Here is a 21,411-nt window from a genome sequence, read left to right as displayed (position 1 = left end):
GACAGAAATCGATCACTCAATCTATGTTTGTGAGTCCATTGTCGAGTAGAAAGAAAGGTGATTATTAGACGTGATGGCTGTCTAATGGATGTAGACATTAATGGTGCCTGTCTCTTTAAGAGTTGGTCCTTGGCAGGTCTGTGCTGATAAGTGGGGAGGTGGATCCCTGCCTGTCTTTATTCTGCCTCTTGTTTCTCTGACAGGCTTTTTGATCAACAAACTCTTCCGTGCTGCCTGCTCCTGAACGTGCTGCCTGCTCCTGAAAGTGCTGCCTGCTCCTGAACGTGTGTCTGTGTAGCTCTAACATGTGTTTTTCTACTGTTTGTGAGAGCACGTGTACCTACTCGCTCTATCCGAGGACTCTTATTCAGTGGTGAGGTGACCACCTTCAGCACAGGTGTGTAACATACATACAGTGTGTGTGTGTGTGTGTGTGTCTATACAATTCTAGGTAATTTTAACCTTCTTTAGGCAATATATTGTATCGTTTAGCAAATAAACCAGAATCAGAATAGCTGATTAGGGTTGTGGCACACAGTACATGAAAATGTGTGTGGGCACCTTGGTGAGTTATCTAATCTTGGTTAGATGGTGATTTTATGTTTATGCTAAATTGTGGCCTGCAATTTGCATTTTAAAATTACATCTTGTTATCGTCTTGTTGTACTTAAAACTGAATTAAAAACATGTTTGCCACAAACCTACATGGAAAATGCACATTTCAAGTATAGTAATGTAATAAGTAAGATCGCAATGACTGAATGAAACAAAACCAAGTGCATCCTTATTTTGATTCGACGCCAATTTTGATTGAATTCGACACAAAGTGGTGGAGAAGTCAATGACAGTTAGCCTTTGAACATCAACCTCGATGGTCTTGTTATGATTCAATTTACCATGTACGCAATATGGTCAACAATTATCAGTGTTGGATTTACAGTCAGTATTCTGAATACTGTGAGGGAGGTTCTTTCTGGATGTTTTATCCTAGACACTCCATTGGTGGTTGAGTGACATAAGGACGTACTTCCAAATAGCCTACCCCAAATAGCACTTCCAATAAAAGGTTAATTGTGAAGAAAAAATAGGATGGTGACAAGAATTTCACAGGAGATCCTGAACTCACACCTCTGTGATTTCCTACAGACGCACCGTAAAGACAATCAGTCATTTACAGTCACCACAGCGATAGAGCAACATTTACCTAAGAATACTATATAGTGAGAACAAGAGCGGGTGAGGTGAAGTACGGGTAAAGTGTTTTGGATTCCTGTGATCGGAAAAATAAAATTTAATTCAGCAGTTGATCACAAAACATTTATGTTGTAGCCAAAGGAGAAAAAGGGACAGAAGGTAGGTCTTAATCAAGAAGCAGGTAACAGAGTAATCTTGTGGAAGGTCTATTGAAGTCGGACCTGTATCTGATTGATGAAGAGCCAGGCTGAGACGTGCTGCCTGCTGTTAGAATGTGTCCCCTGCTCTAGCTGTGATCCCACAGGAAATACCCTCACATCTCTCTGCCAGACTCTATCAATATACTGAGAGAGATGGGCCCTATCCAAATCCCTGTGGGAAACACATAGGGGACATGTAAAATGTATCTTCAGAAAGGAGAGCAAGTGAGAAATGGAAGGATGGAAGGATCTAATTGTTATAGATGTAGATGTTGTGTCAGAAAGGCCAGTACATGTTACATTTGACGTACACTACCGGTCAAAAGTTTTAGAACACCTACTCATTCAAGGGTTTTTCTTTATTTTTTACTATTTTCCACATTGTAGAATAATAGTGAAGACATCAAAACTATGAAATAACACATACAGAATCATATAGTAACCAAAGAAGTGTTAAACAAATCAAAATATATTTTATATTAGCCACCCTTTTCCTTGATGACTGCTTTGCACACTATTGGCATTCTCTCAACCAGCTTTATGAGGTAGTCACCTGGAATGCATTTCAATGAACAGGTCTGCCTTCTTAAAAGTTAATTTGTGGAATTTGTTTGAGCCAATCAGTTGTGTTGTGACAAGGTAGGGGTGGTATACAGAAGATAGCCCTATTTGCTAAAGACCAAGTCAATACTATGGCAAGAACAGCTCAAATAAGCAAAGAGAAATCTGTCATTTCATCAATCTGTCATTTCCATCATTACTTTAAGACTTGAAGGTCGGTCAATACGGAACATTTCTAGAACTTTGAAAAAACCATCAAGTGCTATGATGAAACTGGCTCTCATGAGGACCGCCACAAGAAAGGAAGACCCAGAGTTACCTCTGCTGCAGAGGATAAGTTCATTAGAGTTACACTGCCTGTGATTTATTTAGAATTCAAGGCACACTTAACCAGCATGGCTACCACAGCATTCTGCAGCGATACGCCATCCCATCTGGTTTGGGCTTAGTGGGACTATAATTTGTTTTTCAACAGGACAATGACCCAACACACCTCCAGGCTGTGTAAGGGCTATTTTACCAAGAAGGAGAGTGATGGAGTGCTGCATCAGATGACCTGGCCTCCACAATACCCCAACCTCAACCAAATTGAAATGGTTTGGGATGAGTCTGACCACATAGTGAAGGAAAAGCAGCCAACAAGTGCTCAGCATATGTGGGAACTTCTTCAAGACTGTTGGAAAAGCATTCCAGGTGAAGCTGATTGAGAGAATGCCAAGAGTGTGCAAAGCTGTCAACAATGCAAAAGGTGGCAACTTTGAAGAATCTCAAATATAAAATATATTTTGATTTGTTTAACACTTTTTTTGGTTACTACATGATTCCATATGTGTTATTTCATCGTTTTGATGTCTTCACTATTACTTTACAATATATAAAATAGTCAAAATACAGAAAAATACTTGAAAGAGTAGGTGTTCTAAAACTTTTGATCATTAGTTTAGTCGGTGAGATTTTTGTGAGTGTGGGAAACAAATCCATACGATTCAGTTGTTGGGTTTATATTTACATTTATCACATTCTTGTCAAGACTTGAGCCAGAAGAGACAGCGTACTTGATCATTTACATGGAATCCAGCGCATCAAAGACAATGGACTGTGGCTATTTAATGTGGCATGGGGAAATAGCCCTCCTATTATGGAATTAAAACTCCTCTTGGGTTTCCAGTTCAAAGCAGGCCCCGGCCTTCCGAGTGGCGCAGCCGTCTAAGGCACTGCACCGCAGCGCTTGAGGCATCACTACAGACCCGGGTTCAGTCCCGGGCTGTGTTGCAGCCGGCCGCGACCGGGAGACCCATGAGGTGGTGCACAATTGGCCCAGCATCATCCGGGTTAGGGGAGGGTTTGGCCGGCCGGGATGTCCTTGTCCCATTGCGCTCTAGCAGCTCCTGTGTTGGGCCGGGTGAACAGTGCGGCTGGCTTCCGGGTTAAGCGAGCAGTGCGTCAAGAAGCAGTGCGGCTTGGCAGGGTCATGTTTCAGAGGAAGTATGGCTCTCAACCTTCGCCTCTCCCGAGTCCGTACAGGAGTTGCAGTGGTGGGCAAGACTGTAACTACCAATTGGATATCACGAAATTGGGGAGAAACATGGGTAAAAAAATGTAACAAAAAATAATAGGGCCCATGTTGGCTCTCATTAGCAGCTCACAAAGTTCCATTAGGCTATAGCGGGAACAGGGAAAGGGCCAGTTGTTGCCCAGCAGCCACATTCACAACGGCAATTCAATGGAATCCCAGAATGACAATTGGGAGATTACTGAGAAGTATATGAAAACTACAGCCAAGTGTAAGGCTGAAAGGTATAGCTCCCGACCCCTTGCTCTTAGTTTGCTCCATTCCAGGGACAGCTAGAAAGGTCAACTTGCCATTGCATAGAAAAGTGAGAACAGCACCTTCATCTGGATAAGACATTTAGATGGACCTGGATAGGGTCGAGTCGGCTGACTGCCAAGTGGATATCAAAAATGTAAGTTCAAGTGCTGTGTGGCGGCAATGCAAATGTGATATACCGGAGTCACTGCATACTCTAGCCATTTAAATGGTTTAGCAGACTGCTGTAAGCAAAGAGAACACGGTCACATGTCAGATAGGTAACTAATAGCAACAATACAACACGGTTGGAGGAGCAGGTTTATGCAGTAACCTTGGATGCAGTATCACTGCAATAATCTCAAGAAGACATAATGGTAAGTGGGTAGATTCGTATGTTGGGTGGCGCAGAGAGAGAGAGAGAGAGAGAGAGGTGGCACTGGAGTGATGTGGTCTTGTTGTAAATGTCCAGTATTAAAGATTCACACAATGTTGTAAATTATTGAGTGAGTGTCAGTTGCCTGTCGAGGTGATCGGGTTTCTTTCAGTTTGATCTTTGGAAGAGTTGGAGGAGTGTTTCAGCACTCCTGACTAACTCTTGACTAACAGCATGCTTCATTTTGATACTGAGTAAGCAATGCCCCTCTTCTGAGTTGATAGCTGTTTCTCTGCAGGACCAACACTTGTCCTTGAATGCCATCATGTCTGAGCTGATTTATAACTGGGACACCTGGTTAAGTGTCCTTTATCGAAACGATGACAGCAGAATAAGAGTTATGAGCCAAGATGTAATGAACCTGCAGGCCTCCGCGGTGGAATGTCTCACTCCTGTTTTGTAACCTTCGGAGACCCCTTTGTGGCCACAAAGCATGTTCACCTTATGGTAGAGTTGGGACGATAAACCGACATCGACCATACTGATCACTTTTTGCAGGCATTTTGCTGATATCGTTCATTACGATAAGTAGCCTATACTAGAGAAATGTGAACTATACTAGAGAAATGTGAACTTTGAAAGGAAACAAGTTTGCTAATATGGGTGATTGTTGATGGGACAATTGATGGCTACGACCATCAAACTAGAAGTAGTGGTTTAAAGGATAAAAACTGTGGTGCTCATTAATGTTGTAAACGTATCGTTCTATTTATCGTTATCGCATCAATTCGGACAATTTATTGCGATAAGTATTTTTGTCCATATCGCCCAGCTCTACCTTATGGTAGAGATTTATGTCATGCCAAAGATAGATGTCCCTTCATTCGAGTCCTGTGTATCGGCACAAGGTTAACCTCCTAAAGCCTAAGGAGGAATCTTCTGTGCTCCATTTCAGATCCCCTTTGCACCATGCCTCTGAGAGACTCAGTCACGCTGCTGCTCTGGAGTTGCTGCGTACTACTGCTTGTCCACCAATGCGAGGGTCAAGGTAAGGCATTTGCTGCATGTCAATCGGTGCTCTACATCCTATAGTACATACAGTGGGTTCCGAAAAGGATTGACACCCTTGATGAAGATTAGCAAAAATGACTATGAAATAAATAATTGAAATACTGAGCTAAATTGTATGTAATGTTCCTTCTAAGCTGCGCGTGGACGCAGCTCACTGGGAACTGCCATGCAGAAGAAATATCAGTCCACGCAGAGAAGCACGAGATTGGACTTCCCTCAACTTTCTAGAGTTTCCACGTTAGTTAACACTCTCAACGTTGACCCTGGTTGCTGTATTCTACACAGACCAGAGCGCCATAACCAATCAGAGCTGCAGTAGGCCTATAAGCAAATAGACCATAGCCATACAGTGGGGCAAAAAAATATTTTGTCAGCCACCAATTGTGCAAGTTCTCCCACTTAAAAAGATGAGAGAGGCCTCTAAAAAATCCAGAAAATCACATTGTAGGATTTTTAATGAATTTATTTGCAAATTATGGTGGAAAAGAAGAATTTGGTCACCTACAAATAAGCAAGATTTCTGGCTCTCACAGACCTGTAACTTCTTCTTTAAGAGGCTCCTCTGTCCTCCACTCGTTACCTGTATTAATGGCACCTGTTTGAACTTGTTATCAGTATAAAAGACACCTGTCCACAACCTCAAACAGTCACACTCCAAACTCCACTATGGCCAAGACCAAAGAGATGTCAAAGGACACCAGAAACAGAATTGTAGACCTGCACCAGGCTGGGAAGACTGAATCTGCAATAGGTAAGCAGCTTGGTTTGAAGAAATCAACTGTGGGAGCAATTATTAGGAAATGGAAGACATACAAGACCACTGATAATCTCCCTCGATCTGGGGCTCCACGCCAGATCTCACCCCGTGGGGTCAAAATGATCACAAGAACGGTGAGCAAAAATCCCAGAACCACACGGGGGGACCTAGTGAATGACCTGCAGAGAGCTGGGACCAAAGTAACAAAGCCTACCATCAGTAACACCCTACGCCGCCAGAGACTCAAATCCTGCAGTGACAGACGTGTCCCCCTGCTTAAGCCAGTACATGTCCAGGCCCGTCTGAAGTTTGCTAGAGAGCATTTGGATGATCCAGAAGAATATTGGGAGAATGTCATATGGTCAGATGAAACCAAAATATAACTTTTTGGTAAAAACTCAACTCGTTGTGTTTGGAGGACAAATAATGCTGAGTTGCATCCAAAGAACACCATACCTACTGTGAAGCATGGGGGTGGAAAACATCATGCTTTGGGGCTGTTTTTCTGCAAAGGGACCAGGATGACTGATCCGTGTAAAGGAAAGAATGAATGGGGCCATGTATCGTGAGATTTTGAGTGAAAACCTCCTTCCATCAGCAAGGGCATTGAAGATGAAACATGGCTGGGTCTTTCAGCATGACAATGATCCCAAACACACCGCCCGGGCAACAAAGGAGTGGCTTCGTAAGAAGCATTTCAAGGTCCTGGAGTGGCCTAGCCAGTCTCCAGATCTCAACCCCATAGAAAATCTTTGGAGGGAGTTGAATGTCCGTGTTGCCCAGCAACAGCCCCAAAACATCACTGCTCTAGGGGAGATCTGCATGGGCCAAAATGGGCCAAAATACCAGCCAGCAACAGTGTGTGAAAACCTTGTGAAGACTTACAGAAAACGTTTGACCAATGTCATTGCCAACAAAGGGTATATAACAAAGTATTGAGATAAACTTTTGTTATTGACCAAATACTTATTTTCCACCATAATTTGCAAATAAATTCATTAAAAATCCTACAATGTTATTTTCTGGATTTTTTTTCTCATTTTGTCGGTCATAGTTGAAGTGTACCTATAACGAAAATCACAGGCCTCTCTCATCTTTTTAAGTGGGAGAACTTGCACAATTGGTGGCTGACTAGATACTTTTTTGCCCCACTGTATATGGATCTGTGCCATTCACTTTGAACTGGACTGTTTCTACAGCATGAGCGGTCATTAGTAGATGCGCTTGTTTTGAGATCATGTACATGTAGCGACATGTGCACATTTGTACATATGTTCATATCCTTTGCTAGTTAGTGAGTTATTAGCCCAGTTATCGATCATTTGTTGTCCCCAATGTGATTGTTTCCTACAAGAGCACAAAACGTGTACATTTCTAGACAGCTTTGAAAAGTCAGGTAAAGAGTTGTAATTTTTATTTGATTCTTGTCTTAAAGAGGCAGTGTTGCATTTTGAGACAGACTTTAAGCTAAGTAGCCAATACGTAGAGGGTAACATAAGTTGACTGATTCTCTGTAATAAGTGTATTTGGAATAATGATACATTTACTTTTTGTGAAGTGGTTTCTTGCATCAAACTACACAACATTTTCAGTCACCTCCTTGTCTGAAGGACAAGTGGATAAACATGTTAATGTCAAGCCCTGCATGTTTTTTTCAAACGCCTCATGGGCCTACATTGAACACCACACATTGGCTGCTACTGTAGGCTGTATGAAAGAACAGCTGTTTCCATGTTAAAATGTTATGGGATGCATTGTTTCCATTGTTTTTGATGGTAGGCCACTCTGGTAGGCCTACATTATGATCAAATAGTCACAGTAGCCTACTTGACCACTGTTTAACTTAAAGCAGGTACAACCTCAGTGTTCACAGTAAACGCGCCCAGAAGTTGCACAGAATATTAGCTCAGTGACAAAAATTTTTTGAGAGAACATTGATTGTATGCTAAATCGATTGTCATTTGGCCCAAAAATTACAAAAACGTATATCTCAAAAAGATAGGGGTCAAAATGAATCCCGTTTTCAATACCTTCAAATACCTCACTATCCTTCGTCTGGACTGTCCTCTTCAATTCAAACCACAGGTTTTCAACGGGTTTGAAGCCTGGGATGGCCATTGCAAAATGTTGATTTTTGTGGCCAATTAACAATTTCTTTAGTATACAATATAGCTCAGTATTTTAATTCATTATTTTATCCAGTAATTGTTTTGCTCATCTTTATCAAGGATGTGAATAATTTCAGACCCCACGGAATATGTACTCCTAGACAGAGAGCCCTGGCAACTGTGCATGTGAGTGCATCTGATACTGTATGCTGGGTAACGATCAGGTTTAAGCCAAAGGATCAATATGATTTCTGCTGATAAAAGTAAACAAAACTCTGTTAAAAACATCAGAGGTAGTTTGATATAGAATTATTAAATACATTATAAAAATGTAAAAAACAAGCACACTTCATAATTTAGAAAAAGAAAAACGTTGTGTGCAACAGCGAATGTGAACACTCAATAAAACATTGTTTAAAGCATGAAGTACAGAGATTCTTAACTGCATTTCAATTTAAACTTTGAACATTGCTGTCTGTGCATGAAGAATCATGATCTTGAATCAGTCATAATCTTCCCTCAGTACGGAGTGCAATATCACAAACAGAGATGCTTTTTCTCTCCTCCCTTCGCTGTGAAATTCCTGTCTGGTTAAAGAATGTGATTCATTTTTGCGTCGCCCCCTGGGTTGAGAAGGGAAGCCGTGATGTGGTAGGAGGCATTGTGACAAAAGGTGTGACATGTGTGTCAGAAGACAGGAATGCCCTCTGTGTTACAGCAGTAGTCAATAGCCATTGGTTTTGCTTTAAGGATAAAGGGTCATAGAGCCTATCCTGGCCTGTCTACGTCTTCGAGCCTCGCCAAGAGCCTCGGGTCCATGGGATAAGGCAGTTGATGCTCCCTGCTCGGCCGTCCTACCTAAATATTTTTCTAGCGGCACAAGCAGCTGGAGTGGATACAGAGATTGAATGATCCTTAATTTCTCAAGGATCTGGTTACAATTCTCTCAGCTCCTTCAGACGCTGGTGCCCCCTCGCACGTCTCTCCTCACCCCCTTCCTCCTTAATCTGGACTTAGGGCACACGTGTGCGTGGGCGGGCGGCCGGCCGGCACGCGGCCCGTCTTGGGATCAAAATGGAGGAAACCAAAACCTGTGCTGCGTGTATAACTGGCACCAAAGCACTTGCTGAGGCATGAGCAGGGGAGGATGGAGGGGGGGATAAAGTTTCATGGCCAGGAGTAAATTTAGATCCCTCTGGTTTTAACATGAAGAGACTCAGTGAGGCCCGGTGTGTAAAGTACCCCTCCAGAAGAGCACTGGGCAGCTTGCAGGCCCTGAGGGCCAGACTGGGGAAGAAAACAGCACCTGTCCCCCCCATGATTAGATGGTAAATCAGAAGCTCTTAAAGAACACTGCTCCAAACAAAGGACAGTGTGTTTAACAGTTGGTGGTCCAGTCATTATTTCCCATGATTATCTGGTGATACATAAGCTAGTGACAAGGCCCTGGTCCAAAGCCTGGATACATACGATATCACCACCCAGCATTCTATGAATGACAAGTTGACAACTTAATAAGTTACTACAATACTATAGTATACTGCATATACACAGTTGTCATTGTTAATATTCTGGCAATGTTTATACTGTTAAAAAAAAGTGTTATCTTGCTCAATAATCAATCAGCTGGGGGACTTCTTACTGATTAGTTTAGGACTATTTTCCCTGATTCCAAGTCTCCCGGGATGTTTTCTGATTCTGAGCACTGGGTCTAGTTGGGGCATGTGTGTCTTCATGGTTCCAGTCTTAGCAGAGCTGGAGGGAACCTACTACAAACACACAAAGCCCACCACAGGGACAGGGAATGGGGCTGACCAGACAGGCTTCCCTGGCAGACAGTGGATGGGACTAGTCTTCTCTGACTTGCTGCAGGGCCAGCAGCAGGAATGACAGGCAGGCAGGAGGGCTGCTGTACTTTCCTGGACCTCTGAGAGCAGGCTGACTTGTCTCATCAGTCTGTCCACACTCTGCAGTGATCAGACGGCTGTTTGTCCGTCTACCCTGGCATGCTCATTCCCTCCCTACGGACATGTGCATGATATGTGCAGTATGGCTACCCAAGCCTTTGGCGCACGCCCATCCAGCATACTCCTTCTCCTCTCTGTCCCTCTCACTCTTCTCACTCATTGTGATGCTCACTGTGGTCCAACTCAAACTGCAGGCTAGTTCCACTTCCATCCCCTTAAATTCTCAATATGTCTTTCTTCCTACCAGATATAACACACTTCACACAGCGCTTCAAAAGCCTTTGAAGTTTACTCTAATAAACCATGCAGAAAAAAGTTGGAAAGAAAGGGGCCTCCATGCAACTTTACCACTAGGGATGAGAAATTACAGAAATATTCTCTCATCTAAACCTGAGGCACTGGCAGCATGGGGTAAATAGCACCTGAAGGATTGTTGATGGTGTGTACTGTGACATCCTCCATGCCATTTAATGACGCCGTACAGAACAAGCAAGTGGCTGGATCAGGGCCCAATTAAATTGTTCTTGCTTTGCGTACACAGTAGCATTTTAACATATTTCTTTCCGGTGGTCATTGCAAAACGTTCCTAGATAGACACGGATATATAATGGCAGGTTTAATTCAATTCAGCCTTAAGTCATATAAGATGCGACAAGTATGTTGTTATATTCAACGAAACATGCTTTTAAAAAGTGCTCAGTTTCATTTTTTGCATGTCAAAAACAGATATTAGGTCTCTGAAAATAACAGCTTACTGCAATATTGTCTGCGGGATAATTTTTTTTTATATAGCTTCCCCGTTTAGAATACATGAGCTAACGCATTTCATTGTTCAAGGTCCGCTTTGTTGCCACGGACACAGGGCTTACTGCAGCCAACTGTCGTGTTGTTCATGGAAAATGCCTGCAATTCCACATCAATATAATGACTTTCTGCAGCATTGCATGCATTCACAACTGAAGGATATCTCAATTGTCTTGTGGTACATATAACTGCCAAAGCTACACTATTCTAAATGTTGAGATGTGAAGATGCAACAATGATAAGAAACATAGTCAGTTGAGCTGAGAAACTAAACAGACTAGGCTAACAGACTAGGCTATACGAGAAAATGTACTATTGTATATCAACGAAAGAATTTGTATAAATTACTGCTCAGGTCACAAAGAGAATAGCTGTTTTACTGTAAAAACTCTGCTCTACAAATCTCTCTGTATAGTGACAGGGTTCGGGTACAGTACTACAGGGTGGGAGGTGAGACAAGGAGTGATTGTGAATTCCAGTGGTGTTTGGGCAGTGTTTGGGCAGAGTTTGTGCGGGCGGAGACATGACTGTACAGCATTCCTCTCCTCCCACCGCACGCGCTCCCCTCGTGCGGCTCACCGCTACCACACGCACCCCACCTGGCAAGCCCCATTATTTACTATAGCCAAGTACAGACAGTACATAGGTATGCCTAAGGCTGGCCAAATCAACTAGTAACAACAGCTGATGACAATAAGAGATTAATCACATATCCCTTTAGTAGTAAATGCTTGACAGTTCATGGGGATGTTTAATAACTCAGCGATGCAGCTTAAGTTACCTTTCTGAAACCAATAGCATATAATTCATAGTCAGATACAATCATATAAAACCCCAAGTGAAATCAAAGTGTGTGACTCATCCTGTGGGCATTCGTCTATCCTCGTCCCCACTCCCAAGGTTTCAAGTTTCATTAGTCAAATATACAGGATACACATGGTATACAATGTCCAACGAAGTGCTTATTGTAGGTTCCTTCTCGACAATGCAGCGACAATAAGACATAGTAAAAGATAAGAATACAAACATGAAGTAAACGGCTCAGTAGAATAGAAGAAACATTTTAGCGTAAGTATAATACAGGAAGGCACAATTTACAGTGCAATATTGACATGTATCAGGGATGGGGGGATTGGGGGGAAAGTGTTTAAATTGAACAGTATTAGAAAGAGTAAATAGGTGGGTGTGTGCGTGTGTGTGTGTGTGTGTGTGTGGGTGTGTGCGTGTGTGTGTGAGTGCATGAACAGCTCATAGCTGGGATGATGCTGCAGGACTTCCTCAGGACTTCTTCAGGCACTGTTTCAAGTATATGTCCCGGATGGGTGGGTAAACGGCCCCAGTGATGTACTGGGCTGTCTTCACTACTCGCTGGAGGTCCTTGCGGTCGTGGACGAAGCAATTCCTGTACCAGGCCATGATGCAACTGGTGAGGAGGCTCTGGATAGTGCAGCGGTAATACTTGGAGAGGACCCAGGGTAGCATTCCGAATTTCTTCAGCAGTCTGAGGAAGCAGAGGCGCTGTTGCGCCCTCTTGACTAGAGTGGTGGTGTTGATGGTCCATGTCAAGTCATCGGTGACGTGGACACCAATGAACTTAAAACTGCCGACACTCTCTACTGCAGTCCGGTGGATGTGGATCGGGCGTGTTCCCTCCTCTGCTTCCTGAAGGCAAAAATCTATTCCTTTGTTTTGCTGATGTTGAGGAAGAGGTTGATGTCCTGGCACCATAATGCTAGTTCACTTACCTCATCCAGCTCGTCGTTGTAGGTTATCAGGCCTACAACCGTGGTGTCGTCAGCAAACCCACAGCCGTGGGTCAACAGTACAGCAAAGGACTGAGGACACACCCCTGGAGAGTCAATGAGAAGAAGGTTTGTCAAGATGGTGCCGACGTAGAGAAGGGCGAGATCTTATGAGTTCCAACCCATCGTTGCTATTTAGTGACTTTTTTCATGTTAATCTTTGTTTTTTTGTGCAGAAAGTTCATACTATTATCAAATATGACGCCAAGCACTTCTGGACATCAGATCGACAGTTACTAACCTCGATTTTGACTTCAAATCCGACTTGAGAAATGGGTCCTTGGTGCCCTCCAGCCAGTGTCTACACTCCTCTAATGCCAACTTCAATGCCAGGAGCTCCCGATCGCTAGTTCCCCTCTGCAGGAGACAGTTTCTTTGAGGAATATGCACATGGATACAATTTTTGTGGATACCTTGTCGTTTGGACAGGACGGACCTGGGTGTTTGAGCAACGGGTGAAGGTGAAACGTTCCTTCAGTAGGTGGAAGGCTTCGTTGGCTGCAGAACTCCACCCCAATTTATGGGGACCACAATAGAGCGATAGAGCTAAAATTATTGATGAAACGGCGGTAGGAGTTGGCAAACCCCAAAAACTGTTGTAACCCCTTTATGGTGGTTGGGACTGGCCATGCTCTGACAGCATCTACCTTTTTACCGTCCATCATCACTCCTTATGGGCTGATCTGGTAACCCAGAAAGGAGACAGCTTCCTGATGGAATTGACACTTCTTTGCTTCAACATATAGTTGGTTAGTTTACCAGCGAGGTCGAGCGCCGGAGTGAGGGAGCGGGAGTAGACGTGACAGTATGGAACATTTCTGGGATCTTTTATTTCAGCTCATGAAACATGATACCAACAATTTACATGTTGAGTTTATATTTTTGTTCAGTGTAAATATATGTATAAACCTGGTGGTTTGAGCCCTGAATGCTGATTGGCTGACAGCCATGGCATATCAGACCGTATCCCACGGGTATGACAAAACATTTATTTTTACTGCTTATTTTTACTACCAATTACATTGGTAACCATTTTAGAATAGCAATAAGACACCACGCAAATTTTATTAGTCACATGCGCCGAACACAACTTACTTACAAGCCCCTAACCAACAATGCAGTTTTTAAAAAATGCCTTAAGAATAAGAAATAAAAGTAACAAATAATTAAAGAGCAGCAATAACAATAGCGAGACTATATACAGGGGGTAGCGGTACAGACTCAATGTGCGGGGGCATTGATTAGTTGAGGTAATATGTACATGTAGGTAGAGTTATTAAAGTGACTAAGCATAGATGATAACAGAGAGTAGCAGCGGTGTAAAAGAGGGGGAGAGGGGGGGGGGGGCAATGCAAATAGTCTGGGTAGCCATTTGATTAGGTGTTCAGGAGTCTTATAGCTTGGGGCTAGAAGCTGTTTAGAAGACTCTTGGACCTAGACTTGGCACTCCGGTACCGCTTGCCATGCGGTAGCAGAGAGAACAGTTGATGACTAGGGTGGCTGGAGTCTTAGACAATTTTTTGGGCCTTCCTCTGAAGTGATGTACTGGGCCATTCGTTCTACCCTCTGTAGTGCCTTGCGGTCGGAGGCCGAGCAGTTGCCATACCAGGCAGTGATGCAACCAGTGCTCTCGATGGTGCAGCTTCAGAACTTTTTGAGGATCTGAGAACCCATGCCAAATCTTTTCAGTCTCCTGAGGGAGAATAGGTTTTGTTGTGCCTACTTCACGACTGTCTTGGTGTGCTTGGACCATGTTAGTTTGTTGGTGATGTGGACACCAAGGAACTTGAAGCTCTCAACCTGCTCCACTACAGCCCCGTCGATGAGAATGGGGGAGGACTCAGTCCTCTTTTTCCTGTAGTTCACAATCATCTTTGTCTTGATCACGTTCAGGGAGAGGTTGTTGTCCTGGCACCACACAGCAAGGTCTCTGACCTCCTCCCTATAGGCTGTCTCGTCGTTGTCGGTGATCAGACCTACCACTGTTGTGTCATTGGCAAACGTCATGATGGTGTTCGAGTCATGCCTGGCTGTGCAGTCATGAGTGAACAGGGAGTACCAGAAATTGCCAAGAAACTGAAGATCTTGTACAATGCTGTGTTCTACTCCATTTACAGAACAGCACAAACTGTCCCTAACCAGAAAAGAAAGAGGAGTGGGAGGCCCCGGTGCACAACTGATCAAGAGGACAAGTACATTAGAGTGTCTAGTTTGAGAAACAGACGCCTCACAAGTCCTCAACTGGCAGCTTCATTAAATAGTACCCGCAAAACACCAGTCTCAACATCAACAGTGAAGAGGTGACTCCGGGATGCTGTCTGTGTTCTTTTGCACATCTTAATATTTTATTTTTATTGGCCAGTCTGAGATATGGATTTTTCTTTGCAACTCTGCCTAGAAGGCCAGCATCCCGGAGTCGCCTCTTCACTGTTGACGTTGAGACTGGTGTTTTGCGGGTACTATTTCCAGCTACAATAGTCATTTACAACATGAACAATGTCTACACTGTATTTCTGATCAATTTGATTTTAATAGTCAGGAAAAAAGTGCTTTTCTTTCAAAAACAAGGACATTTCTAAGTGATATATATATACACACACACACAAACATTTAAGATGGAGGACCATTTTTCCCCCTCATGAACATGGCCTTATTTCTATCACAGCATATTGGATGACTGTCATTCATATTCCTTTCACCCGGTTCAATGTAAACCCAGTTCAATGTATACAATATCGTTCAAAAGTTTGTTGTCACTTAGAAATGTCCTTGTTTTTGAAAGAAAAGCACATTTTTTTGGTCTATTAAAATAACAAGAAATAGGTAGGTAGCCTAGTGGTTAGAGCGTTGGACTGGTAAACGAAAGGTTGCAAAATCGAATCCCCGAGCTGACAAGGTAAACATCTGTTGTTCCCTGGCTGTCATTGAAAATAAGAATTTGTTCTTAGCTGACTTGCCTAGTTAAATAAAGGTTAAAAAATACAGAAGATAGGACTATTTGGTAAAAGAACAAGTCCATATTATGGAAAGAACAGCTCAGAAAGCAAAGAGAAACAACAGTCCATCATTACTGTAAGACATGAAGGTCAGTCAATCCGGAACATTTCAAGAACTTTGAATGTTTCCTCAAGTGCAGTCGCAAAAACCATCAAGCACTATGATGAAACTGGCTCTCATGGCTCTCCGCCACAGGAAAGGAAGACCCAGAGTTACCTCTGCTGCAGAGGATAAGTTCATTAGAGGTACCAGTCTCAGAAATTGCAGCCCAAATAAATGCTTCACAGAGTTTAAGTAACAGACACATCTCAACATCAACTGTTCAGAGGAGACTGCGTGAATCAGGCCTTCGTGGTCGAATTGCTGCAAAGAAAGCACTTCTAAAGGACACCAATAAGAAGAAGAGACTTGTTTGAGACAAGAAACAAGAGTCCTTTGGTCTGGAGTCCAAATTGGAGAGTTTTGGTTCCAACCGCCGTGTCTTTGTGAGACGCAGAGTAGGTGAACGGATGATCTCTGCATGTGTGGTTCCCAACATGAAGCATGGAGGAGGAGGTGTGATGGTGCTTTTCTGGTGACACTGTCAGTGATTTATTTAGAATTCAAGGCACACTTAACCAGCATGGCTATCAGAGCATTCTGCAGCGATACGCCACCCCATCTGGTTTGCACTTAGTGGGACTATAATTTTTTTCCAACAGGACAATGACCCAACACACCTCCAGGCTGTGTAAGGGCTATTTGACCAAGAAGGAGAGTGATGGAGTGCTGCATCAGATGACCTGGCCTCCACAATCACCCAACCTCAACCCAATTGAGATGGTTTGGGATGAGTTGGACTGCAGAGTGACGGAAAAGCAACCAAAAAGTGCTCAGCACATGTGGGAACTCCTTCAAGAGTGTTGGAAAATAATTCCAGGTGAAGCTGGTTGAGAGAATGCCAAGAGTGTGCAAAGCGGTCATCAATACAAAGGGTGGCTACTTTGAAGAATCTCACATATAAAATATATTTACATTTGTTGAACACTTTTTTGGTTACTACATGATTCCATATGCGTTATTTCATAGTGTTGATGTCTTCCTTTTATTCTACAATGTAGAAAATAGTAAAAATAAAGAAAAACCCTTGAATGAGCAGGTGTGTCCAAACTTTTGACTGGTACTGTACATACACACACACACAACAAAACTGTTTTAAAAAATGCTTAGCGGCACGGCTAAGCATTTCAACGGCAGAAAACGGCAGAAAAATCCATGATGTTGTAAGGAAACACCACACACGTGGACAACCGTCTGCCTAGGGTTGGAGGTCATAGTGCCATTAACATCCCATCAAGCCCCGAAATCCCCCAAATACACAAACGGCTGTCATACAGACATGCTTATATTCTGACTTGACAATTACTGAACCACCAGTATACTTCTCAGCAATTGTGGTAGAATTGTGAGGAATAAACTCCCTGAATTAAAACATTACGTCGACCTGCCTACATCACAAATACTGTTTCAAATACAGCACTGTCACGATCCCAATGAAGCTTTAGAGTGCATAACATTTTGTTGTTTCCAACTTGCTGCTGGAGGAATAAAGCTGTGGGGTATATGCTTACACAAAGTTGAAATATTGCAGATAAGGAACATTTATCTGTTCAATGAATAGGCATATCTACTTAATGACAACTATTATGTCTGAATTGTCAGGGAATTACTGGTGAATCTTGGATCTGTCTCTGAAGCAAGTGTTTGCTTTCTCTTACAGCTCTAAATTGCACGTGTAATGTGACCAACAGTCGGTGTGAGGAGAATGCGGTGTGCAGGTGAGGTGAAACACGACGCTGAACAACATCGGAACAGTGATATGCATCTTACTAAAGCATGTTTCTAAAAATATATATTTGAATATGTTGACAGGGTAAAAGATGGTGCACTGGTAGTGATGACTCCATCGTATTTCAGATATGAATATGTTAACTATGTCAAGCATACAGTATATGACAATACCCTGCTGTGGACAGCTTGGCTGTCGAGACGTTGTTATTCAATTATTGCATCCGAGTTCCTAGAGTGTACGGTTCTCTTTTTCTTGCTCAAGCATATATGACAAACCTATAAAGCCATCATTCAGGCACACAATTTTCTGGTGTCAAGCCTATGTCCTTATCACTCTCTAGAGAAGGTCACACTCAGAATATATGAGTATTTCTACGAAATAACAGATAAAGTACCGTACAGAGCAAGGCATTGCAGAAGTTGTTTTGTTAAGTATGGGCGCCCTCCTGTGTCCATCGTGGAGCGGCTCCGCATGATTTGATAATGCCACTGTATATAAGAGTATATCTCCCTTATCATGAGGCTGTGTCGGCTACGGAGTTGAGAGCTGATCTAATTGGCTGTGCTGTATTCCAGCTGTGACCCGGGTTGGGAGGGGCAGCAGTGCGACGTCTGTGTTAGAATGCCAGGCTGTGTCCATGGATCATGTCACCAACCCTGGCAATGCACATGCGAGCCTGGATGGACGGGACGCTTCTGCGACAAAGGTGACCGAAAACATTTGTATGTATCCGACAAACATAATCTTATTTGTTGAGTGAGAGTGGTAGTGCAGTACTTATTCAACACTTCTCTCCTCTGCTTCAGATATCCATGTGTGCACAAATGAGGCACCTTGCCAGAACGGTGCCACTTGTTACACAAACATTTCAGGGGAATACTCCTGCATCTGCCCCAATGGATTTTACGGGAGGAACTGTGAGCACAAGACAGGACCCTGTCATAAGATCGGCAAGTGAGTTCAATTACCAACACACCAGAAAACAATCTATGGAACAATTCTCTCTCAGGCCTACTGCTTCTGTCTTAATCAAAGCAAATCACCGTGAACAACAAGTTCAATCCCAACCAGTGGTTCAAAATACGTGTATAGGAATTAGTGGACATTTCAGACTATCACACAGGAAACTAGCTGCACTGTGTGTGTGAATTTCGATTATCAGTATTTCTCTCGGAGCCTGTTCGATGAGTGTGTTTCAGTGTGTGTTAGTGTGTGTGTTTTGACTGTGGCATCCCAGCCGGTCCCCTGATGGCAGTCAAACACATGCAGACTGGCATTGGCTGTGTAGCAGCCTGTTCAATTTGTATCCACTGGAGAGCAATCATGTGAGTTTATGGGCTCATTGTTGGCCAAGTGAGTGGCCTCTAGTACTAACAAACACATTGTAGCAAGTTATCTACACTACAGCCTCCATGGAGTCCCCAAATCACTGGCTAAGCGGTTACCAGGGAAACCATGCAGGCCAAAGGGACAGACTCTGGGGTAGATTTGTCTTAAGGTGCCAAATCAATGCCTGATTGAATGTAAACAGTAATCATCACAGAGTAAGCGCCACACATTTACTTACAAATCAGTTGGAGGTCAGGTCCATATGAAAAGGCTTGCATTGAGGAATCAATTCAGCATTGAAAATCTATTCAGAACATTCCCTCTGGGTTTTTAGTGCTTCTGTCTTTATTTTTCAGGTCTCCATGTAAGAATAGAGGGCAGTGTGAGGACAGTAGCGGCTATGCACCAGAACTCTCCTGCCGCTGCCTGGCAGGCTTCAGTGGGCCGCGCTGCGAGACCAACATGGACGACTGCCTGATGCGTCCCTGTGCCAACGGTGCCACCTGCCTGGATGGCATCAACCGCTTCTCCTGTCTCTGTCCCGAGGGCTTCACGGGACGGTTCTGCACCATCAACCTCGATGACTGTGCCAGTCAGCCCTGCCTCAACGGAGGGCGCTGCCTGGACCGCGCCAGCACCTTCCACTGCCTCTGCAAAGCTGGGTTCACTGGCAGGACCTGCGAGGTTCCCCTACGGAGCCCAGAGAGCCAATCACCCATCAGGAGCTCCCATGGCTGGGCTGGGGGGGGAGAGGGCTGGGGCAGGGTGACTCAGGCCAGGCCAGACCAGATCACAACAGGGGGGAACCATTCTCAGGGCAGCAGTAACAGTAATAGTGGAGACAGGCTGCTGAAGATCTCTGTGAAGGAGGTGGTGACCCAGTGGGGGTCGTCTGGCCTGTCAGAGGTGCAGCTCATCACCTTGCTGGTGCTGGGGGGTATGACGCTGGGCGTGGTGGCTCTCACAGCTAGCCTGGTGCTGAGGGGGCATTGGCAGGACCGCTGTGCCAGCTGCCGGTGCGGTCCCATCCTCCGCCTGCACCCGGTGCGACACATAGACTGCCAGCCAACCCCGCAGAGCCACCTAGTCACAGTGGAGCAGGAGTGTAAGATCAGCTTCCTGCACACGCCCACGGCCCCCGAACTGGAGAAGAAGAAACTGAACACTGAGGTGATTTAGGCTAGATTTACCATCTCCATAGCCCTGAACACAGGACAGGAGCAGAGAACAGACTGCTTTCAGCAGAGGGAAAGCCATGCTCTAAATCCCAGCCCTGCCTCCATGACTGACTGTCTTCAGTACTGACAGTCAAAATACCGACAACATACCAATCTAGGTATCGATACCTAGAAAGACGCAGGACCAAGAAGAGACCAGTGGGTATGTTCAAGGAGAAATGGTAGGAGAATGTGTTTGACACTCCTAACAAAAAGAGCATAGTCCTAATATGACGGATTATTGCTTGACCACAGGGGTAAGAGGTGCATAACGATAAAATATACTCAAGTTTTTTGGTGACTTTTGTCACGGACAATTAATGTGTAATTTGTCCATTCTCAAAATCTGCTGTTGCGGTTACTTGGCATGAACTGCATGTAAGATAGGCGAACTGACAGACAGCTTTGGAATGTTAGCCGAGACAATGCCCTTGCCATGTCAACCAAATTGGTGTACCGGTATTTGTCAATGCTGTTGTAGTCACAATATTAGGCCAAAATGTTAGACTTGAATGCAGATGTGCAATCCGCCCATTTACAGTGGGGAGAACAAGTATTTGATACACTGCCGATTTTGCAGGTTTTCCTACTTACAAAGCATGTAGAGGTTTGTAATTTCTATCATAGGTACACTTAAACTGTGAGAGAAGGAATCTAAAACAAAAATCCAGAAAATCACATTGTATGATTTTTAAGTAAACACATAGCATTTTATTGCATGACATAAGTATTTGATACATCAGAAAAGCAGAACTTAATATTTGGTACAGAAACCTTTGTTTGCAATTACAGAGATCATACGTTTCCTGTAGTTCTTGACCAGGTTTGCACACACTGCAGCAGGGATTTTGGCCCACTCCTCCATGACAGACCTTCAGGTTTCGGGGCTGTCGCTGGGCAATTACGGACTTTGAGCTGCCTCCAAAGATTTTCTATTGGGTTCAGGTCTGGAGACTGGCTAGGCCACTCGAGGACCTTGAGATGCTTCTTACGGAGCCACTTCTTAGTTGCCCTGGCTGTGTGTTTCGGGTCGTTGTCATGCTGGAAGACCCAGCCACGACCCATCTTCAATGCTCTTACTGAGGGAAGGAGGTTGATCAAGATCTCGCGATACATGGTCCCATCCATCCTCCCCTCAATACGGTGCAGTCGTCCTGTCCCCTTTGCTGAAAAGCATCCCCAAAGAATGATATTTCCACCTCCATGCTTCACAGTTGGGATGGTGTTCTTGGTGTTGTACTCATCCTTCTTCTTCCTCCAAACACGGCGAGTGGAGATTAGACCAAAGAGCTCTATTTTTGTCTCATTAGACCTCATGACCTTCTCCCATTCCTCCTTTAGATCATCCAGATGGTCCTTGGCAAACTTCAGACGGGCCTGGACATGCGCT

At 43.9% G+C, this 21,411-nt stretch overlaps 1 protein-coding gene across 1 annotated transcript; it reads left to right on the top strand.

Moving 5' to 3' along the window:
* The first annotated feature begins 210 nt into the window (after positions 1 to 210).
* LOC109899084 (protein delta homolog 2-like) lies at positions 211 to 20,640 on the top strand. Its single transcript, XM_020494133.2, has 6 exons — positions 211 to 397; positions 5,094 to 5,186; positions 17,404 to 17,461; positions 18,051 to 18,181; positions 18,282 to 18,429; positions 19,161 to 20,640. The coding sequence occupies exons 2-6, from the start codon at positions 5,108 to 5,110 to the stop codon at positions 19,981 to 19,983; spliced, it is 1,239 nt and encodes a 412-aa protein (XP_020349722.1). The 5' UTR covers positions 211 to 397; positions 5,094 to 5,107; the 3' UTR covers positions 19,984 to 20,640.
* Positions 20,641 to 21,411: the final 771 nt, after the last annotated feature.

The sequence above is a fragment of the Oncorhynchus kisutch genome, linkage group LG11 (genome assembly GCF_002021735.2).
Source record: "Oncorhynchus kisutch isolate 150728-3 linkage group LG11, Okis_V2, whole genome shotgun sequence".
Classification (NCBI taxonomy): Eukaryota; Metazoa; Chordata; class Actinopteri; order Salmoniformes; family Salmonidae; genus Oncorhynchus; species Oncorhynchus kisutch.
The sequence above is the reverse complement of the archived record's forward strand: the minus strand, read 5'-3'. Positions and strand labels throughout refer to the sequence as shown.

Excerpts from the sequence above, each read along its gene's own strand:
- LOC109899084 (XM_020494133.2), top strand. The coding sequence starts at position 5,108 with ATGCCTCTGAGAGACTCAGTCACGCTGCTGCTCTGGAGTTGCTGCGTA. Across the intron at positions 5,187-17,403 it reads CCACCAATGCGAGGGTCAAG|CTCTAAATTGCACGTGTAAT; the intron begins GTAAGGCATTTG and ends TTTCTCTTACAG. Across the intron at positions 18,182-18,281 it reads GGGACGCTTCTGCGACAAAG|ATATCCATGTGTGCACAAAT; the intron begins GTGACCGAAAAC and ends CCTCTGCTTCAG.